The 17114-nt window shown below is 42.2% G+C and overlaps 1 protein-coding gene across 2 annotated transcripts in view; it reads left to right on the plus strand.

The window, feature by feature from the left end:
* tenm2 (teneurin transmembrane protein 2) overlaps positions 1-17114 on the plus strand; it is a 384812-nt gene that overhangs the window by 62854 nt on the left and 304844 nt on the right. For both annotated transcript variants that reach the window (XM_037540529.1, XM_037540530.1), the window contains exon 2: positions 11699-12003. In XM_037540529.1, the coding sequence (XP_037396426.1) occupies positions 11772-12003 (232 nt within the window). In that variant the 5' untranslated portion in view covers positions 11699-11771. The remainder of the gene's footprint in view (positions 1-11698; positions 12004-17114) is intronic.

Consider the following 17114-nt stretch of genomic DNA (forward strand, 5'->3'; position numbering starts at 1 on the left):
TGATTATGATGTCATGTGTGCAGCACAGCATGGTGACCCAGGGCCCATGGGCATTCTGGGAAAGCAAGCTTAAAAAGATCATCTGGTGACCAGTTGAACTGCTCTTTTTCTCCCTGTGCTCATGAGGCACTCATTACAGGCTATAGCAAAGCGTTTTAAACCCTGAAATACAGACCTTTTCCTTTCAAATCTATGTTTTGTTGTTCATCACTTTTGTTGTATTTTTTGTGCATTTCTTTTTTTGAGACAAGGTTAGACATCAGTCTAATCCCTGATCTTATATCTTATAGAGTTGGGATGAGGACGAGGTATGTCCTTTTCACCTGATGAAGATCAGAGATGAGTTGGCCTCCTCTTGGCACTGGCGCTGACATTTCTCTCCCAGGAGATGACTTGGTGCTGGCATTTATTCAGCGTGGAGGGGTCGCACAACCTGATTGTGGTTGTCATTTACCCCGGGGTGTTGGGGACACTGCTGCTGTGGCTTTGTAGTGGGCAATATGGCCCTGATGCTTTAATATAAAGTAAAAAAAAATCAGCAGCCAGGAAAAGCCATCATGTGTCACCTCTGTCAGGGCGCTAATTACCCCCGCATCACCACTCTTTCTGTTGCCGTTTATTGCAGATTTGAATAATTCACCCAGCAGATGGTAAGAATGTCAAGCAGTGACACTGATTTATTTATCATTACCCCCCCCCCCCCCCCCCCCCCACCGCCCCAGCCCCCGGTGGAGGCTATAGGCCTGTCAGCAGCGTATTGTTTTAATAGCGCTGCATTTCGCGCTGCTGGAGGGAGGAAGTTTATTTGGCTCCTCCAACCAGAGCTCAAAGCACCTTCTCCAGTCTCCAAGCCTATCTGGGCTAAAATCAGTGAACCTCTTCAAACCTTCCACATGGTATAGAAGACTATTATGCACTCTCAAAAATAAGTGTTCCTAAATGGTTCTTAGCTTGAATGTACAGTTCTAGGAAAAGTCTTTAATCAATCCAGTGCAGGGGGAGTTGCTGGAGGGCTGGTGTCCAGCACAATTGGATAGTACTCAGACACTCTCAGTTATCTTGAAATTAACAGATGAGTTGAAGCAGGTAGGTTTGAGCTGGGAAATCATTAAATTGTCCCTTCAGGACCAGAGTTGTACACCCCTAGTATAGAGCCATTACATTATGGGAAAGTTCTTTAAACTTTAAAATGGCTCCTTACACTCTCACATCTCATTTACAAAGTGGTTCTTTAAAGAACCATCCATTGCAAGGTTCTTGAGATAACTAAAAGTGGTTCTTTAATGGCATTGCTCCACAGAACTGTTTTTGTCACCTTTCATTTTTAAGAGTGTGGTGCTGGTGTCGAAGTGAGACCCATCGCGTTCCTCACCTGCTGCTATTGTTACAACCTTATTCTCCCTTCTCAACTCTTGAACATCCTCCAACACATCCCCAGCATATGCTCTCCTGCTTAAGTTTAAGGTGAGAAAACAATGCTAGCTTGGTTATGTCAGGCAAAGCTCAAGCTACGCTATTTTTAAAACTGCATTTCACACACATGAAGTCAGCTCCATCTTCTTTACCCTCGTGACAGTCGTGGGGTTTAACCACTATGTGTAATGGCAGAGGAAGTTTGAAAATGAAACTTATTTGCCCCCTCTGCACCCACCGGAACTATCTGATCCTGTGTCTCTATCCATTGCAGTGTCTCTCCACCAGGCTTTAATTACCGCGCGTGTTTGCACCTTGGCTCCAGCGCTGCCGATGCTGTGACAGCCAGTGTCAGAGTCAGCCACCTCCGCCACAGCCTCAAATCCTTTTGTTTTGAGGCAGATTAAGAAGTTGAGAGCTTGGGATGAATGTGGATTTTGGGATTAGTCTAATAAACAGCCGCTCTTGTTGCGCTTCATTGTGAGGCTGTGGGATTACACTGGGTTTGGGGAGGGGGGCTTCATTTACATTGAGAGACGAGAAGAGAGGAAGAGATAGGGGGAAGGGGAGAGGGGACAGGCGAAAGATGAAAGGAAAAGAGTAAAAACATTGTGTCTGAAATTGAATGCTGCATATTACTCTTATTTCCCATAGTGACACACAGCACATATACTGTGCTCCTACTTATGTAGCACAATTGTCAGCGTTTCCAGTCTGAAATCAAGCCTGAGTCATGTTTCTTGGTAACTGTTATCTACAGAAATAGAAAACGAGTGACCTGATTGGGTTATGAAGGTCACAAGATTTACAGGAACATTGGGACTCTTAATCCAGTGTAATCCATCACATGTAGCCAAAACAAACAAAGCAGTTTACTTTGATAACTTAGTATTAAAGGAACACTCCACTGATTTTTCAAAGAGAGCACAATTGGCCTCGACCTCTGGGTGGGTAGGATGTCCCCCACTTCTCCCCTGATCACTCACGTGATGCTAGTTAGTGCAGTCATCTGTTAGCTGACATAACAGATCTGGCAGTTGGCGCTTTCCTCCAAGAGCGTTTAGCTGTCCAATGACGTTGCATTAGTGACAGTTTGAAAAGATGCAGTTGCTGGCTTCACAGGTCTCGGAGGAAGTCTGTCCCCCTAGCATTGGTAGCATCATGTGACTGGGGGAGTTCTAATTAGCGGCTGGAATTGGAGATGACTTGGGTAATTGGGTAAAAATCCCCAAAAAAAGTCCTTCATAATATTTTGATGTCTGATGCTCCATTGTAAAGAAGTTTCTGAATTTTGACTGCTTTACAGTGGTGTTGACAGGAACTAAGAGTGATAATGTTTATAATGCAGTAGCCATTTTAATAATGTTTAACATTTGTAATGTTGATAATGGTAAAACAGGAGTAAATGCAAATCACAGCACCCTTCCATCAGTGTGTTTATTACTGTGTTACTATTAACTTTATCACAGTACTATGGTGAAACAAACTCTGCATCATGCATTATTTGTAACTTTTTCCTGTAATAAATTAAGAGTAAGAGAGAGATTTTGGAGGCATTAAAGTCTTCAGTCATCTGGTTCTTATCACTGCCACTGTGGACAGTTCTGACTCTGTGAGTTTCTCTAGAATTGAACCCCAGTTAGTTCATCACCTATAGAACAAGGGCTCCGTTTGAGACAGACCCAGCGTCATAGCCAGTTGCACTTCTAACCCTTCATCTTTTGGTGATTAGCATACTGGTGCCAACTTGCAAAAGTAGGTGTGTTAATACATTGAAAAGTTTGTGACATAAAAAGTATAAACATCTGTTCCATTCATGGCATTTGGCAGACGCTCTTATCCAGAGCGACTTACAAGTTGATCATTTTACACAGGTATGTGGAGGTAGTGTTAGGAATCTTGCCCAATCTCTCTTATTGGTATAGTGTAGGGTGTTTACCAAGGTGGGGATTGTACCCCAGTCTACAGCATAGAAGGCAAAGATGTTACTCACTACACTATACCAATTCTTAAGAGTTATATCCACATTTGAAGCCCCTTTCATTTGAATCCATCATTTTTTTCTTCTAGAATAGGGTCAAACATTGTTGGTAAACTTTAAATTTTATCTAGATGTATGGTATCCAGGTAGATTTTGATAAAACTCATGCTTCCTATAATGCTATTACTGTATCTTATTTTGGTTTAGAAGTATGGAATTTTGAATGAGAATGAGGCTAAATCACATAGGAAGAAAACGAAGAAGACTGGACTGAGGTGTGCGAGTGGTCCACTTTTGATGTTAACAGAGAAGCAAGATAAGCAAGGTCGAATGAGATCTTTTTTTCCTTCTCTAGCTATTGAGTTACAACAGGGATCAAATGCTCCTGTATTTGAAAAGACTTGGAACTACACCAAAGCTGAGCAAACTGTCTCTCATTTTACGCACAGGATATTCTGCTCAGGCCATATCATATTAAAGGTGGTGGCTGCAATGTGTATTATAATAGGGAGCAGTCTGGATGTATTTGCTGGATATGAATATGCCTGTTCCAGCAATAGGTGAGACAAAGCAAAAGAGAGAAGCTTCCTTGGAGAGCTGTCAGCAAGTAGAAAGGGAGTGAGCGAAAGAGGGGGAGACCGACAGACAGTGCAAGTGATGAAGCCTAATCAGACTGCAGCGCCGCTCATTGTGGGCTAGTTATGGTTTGGCACTGGGCTTTGTTTGGACTCAACATGGCGGCCTTGTTCCAGCTGACGCCGTGCCATGGCCAGGCTCTGCCCCGTCGGCCATACCTCCATATCTGATGTGATTAATGACCCCTGCCCGGGAGAGGATCCACTCATTAAAATCTCAATCGAAAGCCACACAATGCTGCTCTGTTCTACCTTTCCTCACTGTCAATGCTGCAACACAATTTCACATTTGTTCTCTTTTTTGGGCCGCAGGGAAAGATGGTAATTAATATCTGAAGTAAGAATGACACAGCAGACGAGACGCACTGGTGAATCATCTCATCTGTAGTTCTTCCATGCTGGAGGGACATCTACCACCCTCTGTTTTTCCCGCTGAAAAAAAACATGCAAACGGCTCATCCCAGTGGGACACAAAGCGGCATTAGTTGCCAAAATGAACAGTCTGGACAGCTAATTCCTCATAAGATATACCTCTTTGCGTCCTCCTCGCTAAAAGTAATGTGCACGCCTCTACATGAGAGCTCCTGATTCCAGATAAACGTGCACGCAGGCGCACTGACCAAAATCATTCTCCTGGTACCAGAAGGGAATACCAAACTGCGTTTTGTAAGCAAACATTTCTGTTTTGGTGTGAAATGCGTTTGTGTTAATTAGAACACTGGCTTGCAAATATTTGCAGCATATCACAGCAGCCTCTCAACCATGCTTTCTGATGTGTATTAGGCTTGTTTAGAATTTTAAGAATTTGAGTACTGTAGATATTGTGTAAGGTTCATTTTTGAAAATGGTGAATTTACATGCAATGCAAAGATCTGAGAATTTGCCAAGAGATCACAATTGTCTAATTCTGATCTCTTGAGCAATCCGGGTGGGTAGGATGGCCCCACCCTTCCCCATTACTCAGTGCAGTAGTCTGTTAGCTGACGTAGAGCAGGTTGGGCTGTCCGATGATGTTGTTTGAGCGGCAGTTCAAAAAGATGCGGTGCTTGGCTTCACTGCCTGTGCAAGCCTTTGCCCTTCTAGCACTGGTGGTATTGTGTGATAGGGGAAGTCCTAACTAGTAGGTGCAATTGGATATGACTAAATTCGGGAGAAAAAATGCCTTTAAATCATTTAAACCTGCTGCCATAAGAGTTAAGACATGTGCATGTACATGCCGTGCATTTTACAATAGAGTTGTTGCTTTTTGTGCGCTGTTATTTTTCTTTCTCTGTATAAAAGATGCACAAGACTTCTTTTATTATTGAATGCTCTGTCAGGGCGCAGTTGAAGTCAGTAAGGGAATATACTTGATTTGTTGAATTAAAATAACAGAAAAAATCGTTTGTTGTGTAACTTACATTTCTGTTCAAAAATATCTATGAATTTTCAGCTTTGTTAGTTCAGGTTCTTTGCATGTCAAATACATGTAACGGCTGTGGAAAGTAAATTTGGAAGTAAAGTTGGAAGTAAGTTAGCTCTGCCCATTCACACTGAAGTTCTAAGGAGTGTTTCAGCACTAAGTGTTTTTTGAATCAGACACAATATACAATAGAGCTCATTTATCTTATGTCAGTCTTAAATGAACAAATCATTAACAAAAACAGCTGCTTACTTCTAAGGGATAACAAGAGGATGAAAAATGGCCATAAAAAATTAAATGACAATGACAATTTTTGGTACATAATACCACATAAATGTTATACACATAAATACAAGTGATGGATATGTAGGTAATGGGCCCTCTTGGAAATAATAAGAAGAAGACATTACTTCAGAAACAAATGTCCTTAAAATGTAAATTAGAATGATGTGATAGTCATCACTGAATTAGAATTTTTACATTTTAAATGAAACTGGCAGAACGCCATCCTGAATCATGCAGTAGTTCCAAACTGTGTGAGAAGGTGCTCAGTAAAGCACTTTGAGCTCACCAAACGTATTACTACATGCTATTCTGAGTGAACACTTGCCCCGTTGTCATCTGTGCTTTGACTAATTGGAGATTGTGTTGTGCAGTGAAACAGCTGAGCTGGGGGCAAAACGTGTAAACAGAAACAGTGCTATCTTTGCTTGCCGCAACAAAGCACTACGAGACAAAATATATCTTATCTGCTTCAGTGAGACCCCTGTAAGGCTGTCAGTCAAAATATATGAACGCAATAATTCCTAACCTCAAAAGCATATCCATCGCCAACGTAACAAAATAGTTTGCCCTAGTAGGAAACATGTCAGACAACAAGGCTGTAATTTTCCATTGCTGGAGAGGACCGACGTAAACTTGTTTATCCAGTAGTTTGTGATAACAGGCTTTGTATGCTGATTGATCCTGTTTATATTATTCAAATTCAATTCAGATTTAGAATGATATGTTTCACCCAGGCCCACATGCAGGGGAAAAAAGTGAGCTCTGCTAAATGTCTTTTTGCTGTTTTAATGTGTTGATTTTCCAGGAGTCATGCTAGCCATTGTGGGTTGTTTATTTTGCCGTTATTGAATTAGATGACTCAGGTAATGGATGCTTTTGAGCCACTCTGATTGGAGGGGGAGATGTTTGGAGGTTATTTATTGCAACAGAGTAGAGTCTGAGACAAGAGGCCATGGCCATGTTTGTGTCTGCTTCCTATTTGTCACTTCATTTGAGTGACGGGGATGAATAGAACTCTGTCACCTTAGAAGCATCGTTCAAGTCGCTGCACCACTTAGGACGAAAGCCGGCAACTAAATGTTTGTCCAAAATAACCGTGTTTGAGTGGATTAAGAATTCTTGCATGCACTTTTAAAAATGAAGCTTCCTAAAAGATCCTTCTATGTAAAAACAAAACTTTAATTAGACAATTCATATGGAGCTTCTTTAAATGCACTTCACACTCACATATGCCTTTTACAAAAAATGTAATCCATTGAAAGAGTTTGTTTATTCCAACAAAGCAGAAGTTGTTGAAGGCTGAGATCAGCTGATTAAACAAGTACAGTCAGGTGTGCTCCTGCTTGTTTGGAATGAAAACCTGAAGTCCCACTGGCATCTTAGGGATAAGATTGGACTTCTCTGTTCTATGGCACTGTCCCAAGGAGCCTCTCTGGGCACCTCTATTTTTAAGAGTACATGATGATTCATGTATAACGTTACCTTTTTGACCATTCATGGTGCTGCATATCTGCTGAACTCATTTTTAAACTTCCCTCCTTAAAAAGTTCATTCTGGAAAGAGCTCCCTGCTGTGACAAATTTTGCGCTGTAATTTTAAAAAAATTAATTTGTAACCCTCCTATCATTTTCCAATTACGCCTTCCATTTTGCTGTGATTTCATGGTCGGCTCTCTCTCACTCTTGAGAATTTGCATCCTCTGTCTCGTCTAATCTCACATGGATTTTTTGCAGTGGGTGCCTAGATCCTGCAGGGCGCTCTGGAAAGGCATGGTTGGGTGCCATAAAATGCATATGTGAGGACGGGCACTTGTGATGCATTTGACGGGCAGACGTGGGAGGTGATAATATGTTATGTGCATGTGTTGCAGTATGTGTGCCTGGGTGTGCATGCACCATGCCAGGAGCCAGTTATCATTAACCTTGCAGCACTCACCTGCGTGGGAGCTCGGTGATTGATCTCCCTGTCCTGAATTCCACCATCCCTCCCTTTCTCTCTCCTTCCCTCCTTCCTTCCCTCCCTCCATTCTTTTCTCCTGCGCTGCGTGGAGGGAGCTGGATCAGGCGAAACTGTTCCGTTATGCTCCGTGCCCCCAGGTGCTCTCTTCTTTTCCACCACTGAAATGAATTGAAGGAGTGACCTGCTTGTGCTGCAGCCTTGCCATATATTGACCCGCTTCTTCCCCATCTTACGGCATCATCTTACTACTACACTGCTTCAGCAGCCCCCTGGAGCGCTGCTTTTCCCATCCCCCTCCACTCCCCCACACACTTGTACCACACTTACACACCAGCCATGTCACCGCACTCCTTTCAACTGTGCTTTGAAAGGCCCTGCGGCTCCAACGTCCACGCTTTCCTCACATCACAACAGACTGCCCTTCATCCCCGCTGATGACAAAGTACTTATTTGTGTGTCTAATAGGAAGAGAAATGGGTCAAAAAAGAATAGGCGGGAGGGAGTTTTTGACTTGAGAATGTGAGACAGTTTTGTGGGTTTGAGGACACATAGAAATGATCAAATAACCGTGCCAGCGTTCACTGTAGCTGTCCACGTTTCTCTTTCTCTCATTTTGCATTCAATACCACCAACATTTGCTGTTTAATAGTTAGTGACCTTGTTGATGAACATCGTATTTCATTCCTTAATGGCATCTTTTACACATTAATGCCAGCACTTAATCAATGGACACTGCCAGTATATCTCAAACTGACCTTGGAGTATTCTTTTAATGAATCCTTATTAAAAGCATCATCTGCTGCATTCTGTTTTTTCTCTCTGTCTCTCGTTCTCTCTAAGTTATGAGCAAGTGGGACGAAGGTTCGCAACCTAATGGCTTTCTCTTTGAGCCACTCTTCTTTTCAGCTTCTCAGTAAACATGGCATGGTGAATAGCTAGTGGCCATGCTTTTTGTGTAATCATCTGTTGAAGTGAAGAGAGAACAGGCCTGCTGTCTACGCTTGCTGCGTTGTGTACACCCTGCAGCAAGCAGCTTCTCCTCCAATCATGCTAATGCAGTAGATAGTGTGGTGTGGTGGATAGTGTGGAGAGACACAATAGGACAGCAGAGACAAACTGAGCTGCTTCTGTCCACAAGAGTACAAGCTGCTGTGTTAAAAATCTAAGTTCATGGCTTGGACGTACATTTGTTCACTCTTTAACAAGCTAAAAATGCCACAGAGTGTTCTTTGAGCATTGTAATAGAAGAAACACTTTCCCTAAAGAACAATGTTGGAAAAACAGATTTGTGAGTGTAGAGAGCAAAATCCAATTTTCATTCAGAGCACAGGCTTGAGAAATCAAGTTAATGGAAGAAACCGCGGTGTTTTTGCATTAGCCTTAAAGAGTTAAAATTGAAAGAGGTTCTTCACACTCGCACATCATTTACAGAAATGGCTCTTTAAAGAACCTATCATTAGCGATATTCAGATGGAATTAATATTATATGGGGTCCTGAGGTAATTTCCTCTTTTACAGGTATGCCTTGTGCTTTTCTCCCTCCTCCTCTAAGAAAAATATAGTCTGAATTACCTACTGTTTTTCACCAAATAAAGTGGTGTTCTGATCATTTTTATCCTGTCCGGATAGACATCTCTGTTTTTTCAGGCAGATGTTGTCATGCATTGGGGGGAAAAAGATGTCTGGCTGCTGCTCCTCTTAGTTTTTGGTCTCCTAGCACATGTATCAGTGACCTTCCTACAGATACTAAACACTTTCTGAATCGCAAAACAAGAAATTGATATGAGTGTGAAATGAGTATGAGGTGCTGAAAATGGGTATTTTAACTGACTGTAGCAGATTGCAGATTAATGCAGACATACTGGCATGTAACAGATCTTGGAACAAGCATCATTTCAAAGCGTATTTAAGGAACCAAAAGTGTTTTTTCTAAGGCAGGGGTGCCCAACTCTGTGCCTAGGGGCCCTACTCAAACACACTCACTAAACCTGTCAATTAACAGATAAGAGTGTTTGAGTGGGTAAATCACCAAACTGTGCTCGCCCTCCAGTACCAGGGTTGGGCACCCCTGTTCTACGGCATTGCTCCAAAGAGCCCTTTTTGTCAACAGGTACAGTTGTACGTGGTGTAAAGAAACAGGATCTGTGATGTGCTCTGCTAGTGGATTATTCCTTTTCTTGTATAAGCATTTAGCTTTTGTTATTTTCTATTAGAGAATGTGATTTTCACCTCTGTTCTGATCTTGCTTTGTTGTGGGAGGTTTAGACACAGGTGAGGCTATGTCTTTTGTGTGGGTTTAAACTAGCTGTCATACTTATGCATGCTCTCTACAGCTCTACTGGTGCAGTTCAAGTTGCTTTTAATTGCTGTCTAATTACCGTGAGCTAGCTTTAGCGCCAGACCACTACATTACTTATAGCTAGAGTGATGTGTCAATAACAGGGTGTATCACTGGAGGTGTGTGACTTTGCTACTAAACCCAGCACCTGAGTTAGCATAGTGTGAGTAGGTTGGGTGACTTGTGGCCCTGTTTTCTCCAGCACACACGATCAGGCATGTGTGATTATCCTCTCCTGGCCTCCATGGGAGCTCCTCTCATTCTGCTCCTGATAATGAGAGAGAGACTCGCAATGCCCGCAAGTCATTTCCTCTGCCTTCCTGTCCTTCCTCTGCTCCACCAACAATCCCTCAGCAGCGTTGAGCCATCACTCGCGGTGCACAGATCCGCCCTGCTCCTTCCTCTGCATTTGCCACCTTTATGACAGCTTTATGACTTTGATTAGATAATGTTCGAGTCTGCTCATGTACGCGCCCTGTGTTTATTTTTGTCAAAAAGTGTTGTTTGGAGAACTGTCGTAGAACTGAAATTGTTTCCTAAAGAACACTTTAGTTCTCTAAAGTATCAGTTTTGTAAATAATATATGTTAAGTGTGGAGAACCTTTTTCAAGCTTAAAGGACCTCCACATAGCATAAAGGTTCTGTACTAATTAAAGCTTTTTAACGATTTTTCTTTCGTTTTGACAGAAGTGTAGAGTTATCATGTTATTATACTTTCTAGATGTAATTATGTCCTTGTATAACTAATTGTTTGTATTACATACATTCAGTAGTTCAAATTTTGCACTTTTTTGTTTGTGCCAAAATACGATAAACATGACATGACACAATATGATAGACATTATTAAATTAGTTTTTTTTTTTTTGGAAAACAAGACCGCATATACAGCAGGAATGTTTTTTTTTTATTAAATGCAACACTACAAAAATATGAAAATGTCTTACAGTCAGTATATTGAATAATTCTCATTATGAGATTTTGCTAGTGTCCAGAGATAATGCAGATAACATTTCTTGTTTCAAGAAATGATACTTAATTCTTAATAAAAGAAGCAATTATCTGCCAGTATAATTCATTTTGCTAGGTAAAATGACTTAAAACAAGCAAACGTCTAGATGTACAGGTGAATGCAAAAGTTTAAACATCTGTGGTGAAATGACATGTTGCTTGTTGATTTTCTAAGTGAAAATAAGTTAACACATCCTCTACAAGAAACATTTTGTGTTTTATTTTTTTTTTCCAAGGTGTTAAATTTAAAAGTGAATTTCCCGTAGAGGGTGTGTACTTATTTTCACTTAGAAAATCAACTAAACATAATTTGACCAGGGGCATCTAAACTTTCTGCATACAATTATGTCGACTATATTTAGGATGTTTACACTTGCCACACTATCACAGTATTGCAGGGAAATCATAGCTTACTTCTGAGCTTACTAACACAAATTTAATATTGGTTGAAATTTTTAATTACCCATTTTTGACAGAATTTCTCTGCTTGTTCCAGTGATCTGAGAAATTGTAAATATAAATCAACACAATGCATTTGTTATTGCTGCTGATAAGTGCAAGGTTTTCTAAGTGTTAATTTTTATAGTTTAGTGATACGCATGTGGTGATCAAGTTCTCTAAATTATTATTTCTTTTTCTCTCTCTCTCTCTCTCTCTCTCTCTTGTATGTGTCTAGACAGGTGAGGGACCAGACGGTTTGATAAGACCTTCGTCTCCAGGAGCGATCAGCCCAACCGGCTACAGCAGCCATGGACCTAAAGGAGCGTAGACACCGCTCTCTGACTCGTAGCCGCTGCGAGAAAGAGCTGCAGTTCACCACCTCTTCTCTGGACAGCGAGGAGTGCCGCGTGCCTACCCAGAAATCCTACAGCTCCAGCGAGACGCTCAAGGCTTTTGACCATGAGGGCCGTCTACCCTATGGTGGCTGTGTGAGTGACTTAGTGCACCATGAGGCAGACGAATACTCCAGACAGGGAGGGGGTAAGTTCACACATACATTGCACATGTTTGTGCACATACACATTTGCACACCTTGCAGACACCCTTGCCCATCAAGGATCATAATCTTTCAAGTATTGCCACCATCTGTTGCTATAGGGTCTTTATTCAGCGTCTTTTGAATTGTAGTGCTGCTTCTACATCAACAGTTAAGCAATGCACCTCTGTATAATTCACAGCCCTTTTACTTCAGGATACTAAGGGTGCTATTTTAAACTCTCACTCTGGAGCTTTTTTATTTTTATATATTAGATGCACTTGCTGGACACTTTATTAGAAACAATTACCTTGTGTCTACACTCATTGTCCATTTTGTCAGGTACTCTTACCATATATGTGTACTTTTTAGTTTTTTATTTTACAGATTGTAGTCCATCTGTTTTCCTGTTTGTATATGTAGCCTTTATTTGCCTCATTCATCAGTGGTCAGGATAAAACATATGTTAACTGAGTAGTTGTGCACCTATAGACAAGCTCTAAAATGTGAATATTGAATCTGGATCAGTATAGAACATTTATCCTTATCCTTACAGTTATCTTCTGTCCTTTAACCTGTCTCTCTCTCAGTATTTTGGTGTAGAAGAGTTGTTGTGGCTGAAACCGAGTAGCCAAATTGACATGTGCTTGTATGTTGAATAGCAAAGGTGTGAAACACAGACTCCCATTTCAGCCTCATTCCACCGATCCTGTAATCTGTTACTGAGTGGGTTACTGTAGCCATTCTTGTTGCTAATCCCCTAGTTGTGTGCTTATACATCTTACAGGAGAGGCATGCAAGCTGATCTTTGTCCAGACTCTTGAGTTACAGCAGACACCTTTCAGTGAACCTAATGCTGCTCTGGATATGTCACCTGTTCCTATCAGCCATCCTTCGACCAGATGCCACTGATTAGCTGTCACCTGTTACTCTGTCTTAGCCCTCATTTAGAGGGCTGTCTCAGTCCTGGGCCAAGCAGCTTGCTCTGTAACTTTAGTTATAGACTTGTCACTCAACATGTGCAAGGATGAAAAGCAGGCTGTAGGCTGAAGTATATTTGAATATCATGGCATTTTTCAAAGCATTTATACCAGTGGTCATCTCTTTGTCTTGCCAGGCTTAAATAGTTGGTTTGGCTACTTTTATTGTGTCACAACATTGAGGAGTAAGAAAAAAAACTGTTGAGGAGTGTGAAAAAAGAATCTTTTAAACATAAAAGGAGCACATAACCTGTTCTTTGATGTACGTACCTGCAGTGGTCCAAGTCTGGCAGTCAAGGCCCTGCTTGTTCCTCTGCTAGTCAGAGAAGTGTCCTAATTTGTCTTTTCTGCAGAATCAAAAAAGCTTGCACTACCAGGCGTGGCCACTAGGAGCAGTGTATCCCACTACATCACCCCTGTTCCAACTCATGTGCCTTACATCACTTTTCTGATGTATTTGACAGCACTAATGAGGAAAGCCAAGCACTTCACCTTGCGACAGGTGAAATAAAAGGAATCCGGAGCTTTGGAGATGAATCAGAAGAATGAGAGCGAGCTCTGTGTCCTGATGAAATGCAGCACACCCTAATGCAGTGTTGTGGCGAGCTGGCCATCATTGATCTGGAATGATGGTGTGGATAGGTTATCTTTGAAAGGTGGCACCCCGTCCGCCAGGCCTCCTCTGCCTCAGCCTGCATTGATCCTGCAGTCTGAAATGGATTTCTACTTTCAATGGCATCGATCAACGTTGGACCCTATTTTCACCACAGAGATGAAGCGTGTGCAGGACTGGATGTGCGGAGAAGGATGGAAGGAGACTGCTGCCTTTTTTTCTTTCTCACAAGTCCAAGGAACAGATGACCCATGCATCAGTTACCTGAATGTAGTGCGGCCTGAGATGGCACTGGGGGGAATGGGGCTGAGCCTTGGCAGGAATGGTCAGCACGTGTTCCGGGTGGCTGAATTGGGGCTGGATGGATGGGCAAATGCTGGGATAGCTCTCTCTCTCTTCTCAGCAGGCAGACAGGCAAGCAGGCACAGGGCTCGAGGCTGTCATCTTGATGCATCCTCTGGCTCAGTCACTTGAGGAGGTCATAGCTCAGCCACTGCAGATGCATCCGTAGGAAGTGTTGCCACGGGAGACTAACAGTGTGCAGAGACCATATGTAACAGCACTCAAAGGGCACAGTGAAATCGCACTCCCTCTCTTTCTCTTCCCTGCTCTTCATCTCTTTTTCTCTCTCTCTTTCACACACATAGTTATCACAGCCAATGTTGCCAGTTACTCAGAGTAGAAGCGGAATATTACATGCCCAAACTTTTAAGCACTCAGAAATATGTTCATTCATACTTTTGTCTCTGAATAATTTATTGTTCATTTGGCTCTTTATAGTCGTACTGATTTTTAGCTCTGCCGCCTACCTCAGCATGCTTATTGTCCTGCTCTGTGGTCTATTTTATGAACCAGATGCAAGCTTGTCTAAAAAGACTTTTAAAAAATCCCAATGATTTGACTTCCTGTTATTCCTCACTGGTATGAATATTGACCTGGTCTCTCATTTGGATGTGTCAGACGGCCCTGTGTTTGCTCTGCTAAGGGTGCAAATGAAAATTGAATGGCTCTCTGTCAGATGTTGCCAGTGCCAAACTTCAGAGGCTGGCTGGAAACCAAGGTCGCTAGGATCTGGTGATTGAACATAACTTCCACCCTAACAGTCTGAGGCACATTTGGGCCTGCCTTTGTGCAGGCTTTTGCCTAGGATGACAAAGCCAATGCAGGCCTGGCTACCTCCATCGATTGCCTCAAGCTGTGCTTGCAGACTGCCGCACTGATCCACTTCTATTCCACTCAGTCCTCAGAGGAATAAGCGCCTTGCATTATGGAACTTACATTTGTACATCACACTCAGAAGTCATGTTTATGAGCTGCTAATCATTGTTGCTGAAATCAGAGAGTTGACCAGCTGGCTTGTGAATTGGTCCTTTGTTTTCACTTCAGGGATGTGGGTGTTTGATCTGATTCAATTTGATCCTGCTTTTCAGCCTCAGCGCTTGTTATGGAGAGTATTATAGGAATGCTGTAAGCCATATGGCCATGATCTGCTTTATATCAGCTATAATGTAATGTCACAGTCTTCTTAGATACCTCTTGACACTTTATTAAGACCCACGCGCTTGACTTCACTTAGTCCTTCTCTCTCTCACTTGCTGTCTGACTCTCGTCTGCTTTCCCCTACAGTTGGTGTTTTGATGTGGAATTAGCTGTCAAGTCACACATTTCATTCATTATTTTTATTTTTGTTGATTCTGTGCTTTGTCTGTGTATCACAATAAATCCAGGAATGCGAAGATCAAAGAGAGAACAGAGATGCTGGCGGGTATTAAAAATAAATGACTCTGAGATTAAATGCAGTCTCCTTGACTCTCTCTCTCTCTTTTTCTTTCTCCCTCTCACTCCCTTCCCTCATCTCAACCTATTTCTTTTGTGCCCCTAGCTGAGTCAACACTCCAAAACACCCAGAAACCTTTTCCTGAATGTAGTAGGTGACAGCTGAGAGATCTCTAGTTGGCTCATTGATGACTTGGGAATTGGTTTCGAGTGTCCTGGAGCCTGCAGACACTTCCCCTCTCTCTGTATCTCAATCCATCCCTTATCTCTGTTTGTCAAATCAGACAAGTGAAATGGACATAGTTCATTTTTAGACAAAGTCCTGTGACTTTATTTAATAGAGTTGACCGAGTGATGAGTTATCTCAGGTACAGATAGTTGAGCAAATCATCCTCCATCAGGACCCCCATGAGAAGATCAGAGGTTATCTTGCCAGGACATTACCATGGGGCAAATCTGACCTACTCCAGTGTATAAGCATATTTAAGGCATCTAAACATTTTGATTCTGCTGATAGGAGATTTGGCCCGCCAAATGTTGATCTCTTCAGGTCAGCTTGATACGCCTCAGGGTGAAATTGCTTGCCCTGTGATTCCTTTCTTACTTTTCTTAATATACTCAGGAGTGGAAGCCACTTAGACATCATTCGGTACAGCTCATCAGAGGCTGAAGTGTGTAGACCATTGAACTGGTGCTGCTGTTGTGTTTGGCTACCAGAGAGAAGCCGCATGACTCAGTTACAGCTCATGGGCCTGGTCTTGGCCCTGCTGCTTCCATATGGAGAGAAGCCCAAAATCCCAAGGCTCTGACTGGATGAGAGCGCAAATCAGGCTTGGATAGCCCTTGTCTCCTGTCTTAAGAGTGCCTCCCCCTTTCACTAACATCTGGCACTTCAGCAACAGCTGTAGAGATTACAGACCTTGGGGTGCAATTTTGGTTTGCAAACTGGGACTAAAGTAGCTAATGTCTCTCCTAGCGCAATGGGTTGCTAAGGCCGCTAAGTGCAGGGTTTACAGTGTCCGTGGGGGGCCCGTTTATAAGAGGATGAGCCAGGAGTGGGTAGTCCAAGGCTTGAAGGCCACTAAGAGGTCAGCTGGTCCTCACTAGCAATCCTGACATGGTGATTAGATGCACAGTTTGGACAGCTACGTCACCTCCCCTGACACTGTTCGTGTTAAGTCATGCCTAATTACAGATGGCATTCTTCATAAGTCTCATACTGTTGTTTTCTTATCCAGTGGAAGCGATTAGTTTGAGTAAAAATATTTGTTACAGAGTGGTGAGGGTGAGTGGCAGCAAGTGCAGGCCCATTTGAAAGAACTTGCCCTTGGGCTCAATTACTGTAAGGAGCTGCTGAGTGTAATGTATTTAATACTTTGTCAAATCCAGTCTGTCTCTTAAAATGGCGGCCTCTTTAACAGCATTGCCTAGAGACTCAAGAGCCATTGCTTGTGATCTAGTGGAGGTAGTAAGAGGTAGATGATATTACACACAGTGCACTTCTATAAGATTTTCTAAAATTCTTCAAAAATTGCAGATATATTTTAGAATTCCCTCTATTGTATCATGTTTAATAATAAACAGAAGATCTTTAAATGTTGATGTTTCCAGGAGATTAAACAAATGTTTGTAGCTGTTTAGGTTATCTTCCCAAACCACTTTGCAATGTTTCAAGCTTTATCAGCTTTTTTCAAGCCTCAAACATTATAGTCACCTTGCCAACTGTCAAACTGTATGCATCTAACAG

The sequence above is a fragment of the Pygocentrus nattereri genome, chromosome 8 (genome assembly GCF_015220715.1).
Source record: "Pygocentrus nattereri isolate fPygNat1 chromosome 8, fPygNat1.pri, whole genome shotgun sequence".
NCBI lineage: Eukaryota > Metazoa > Chordata > Actinopteri > Characiformes > Serrasalmidae > Pygocentrus > Pygocentrus nattereri.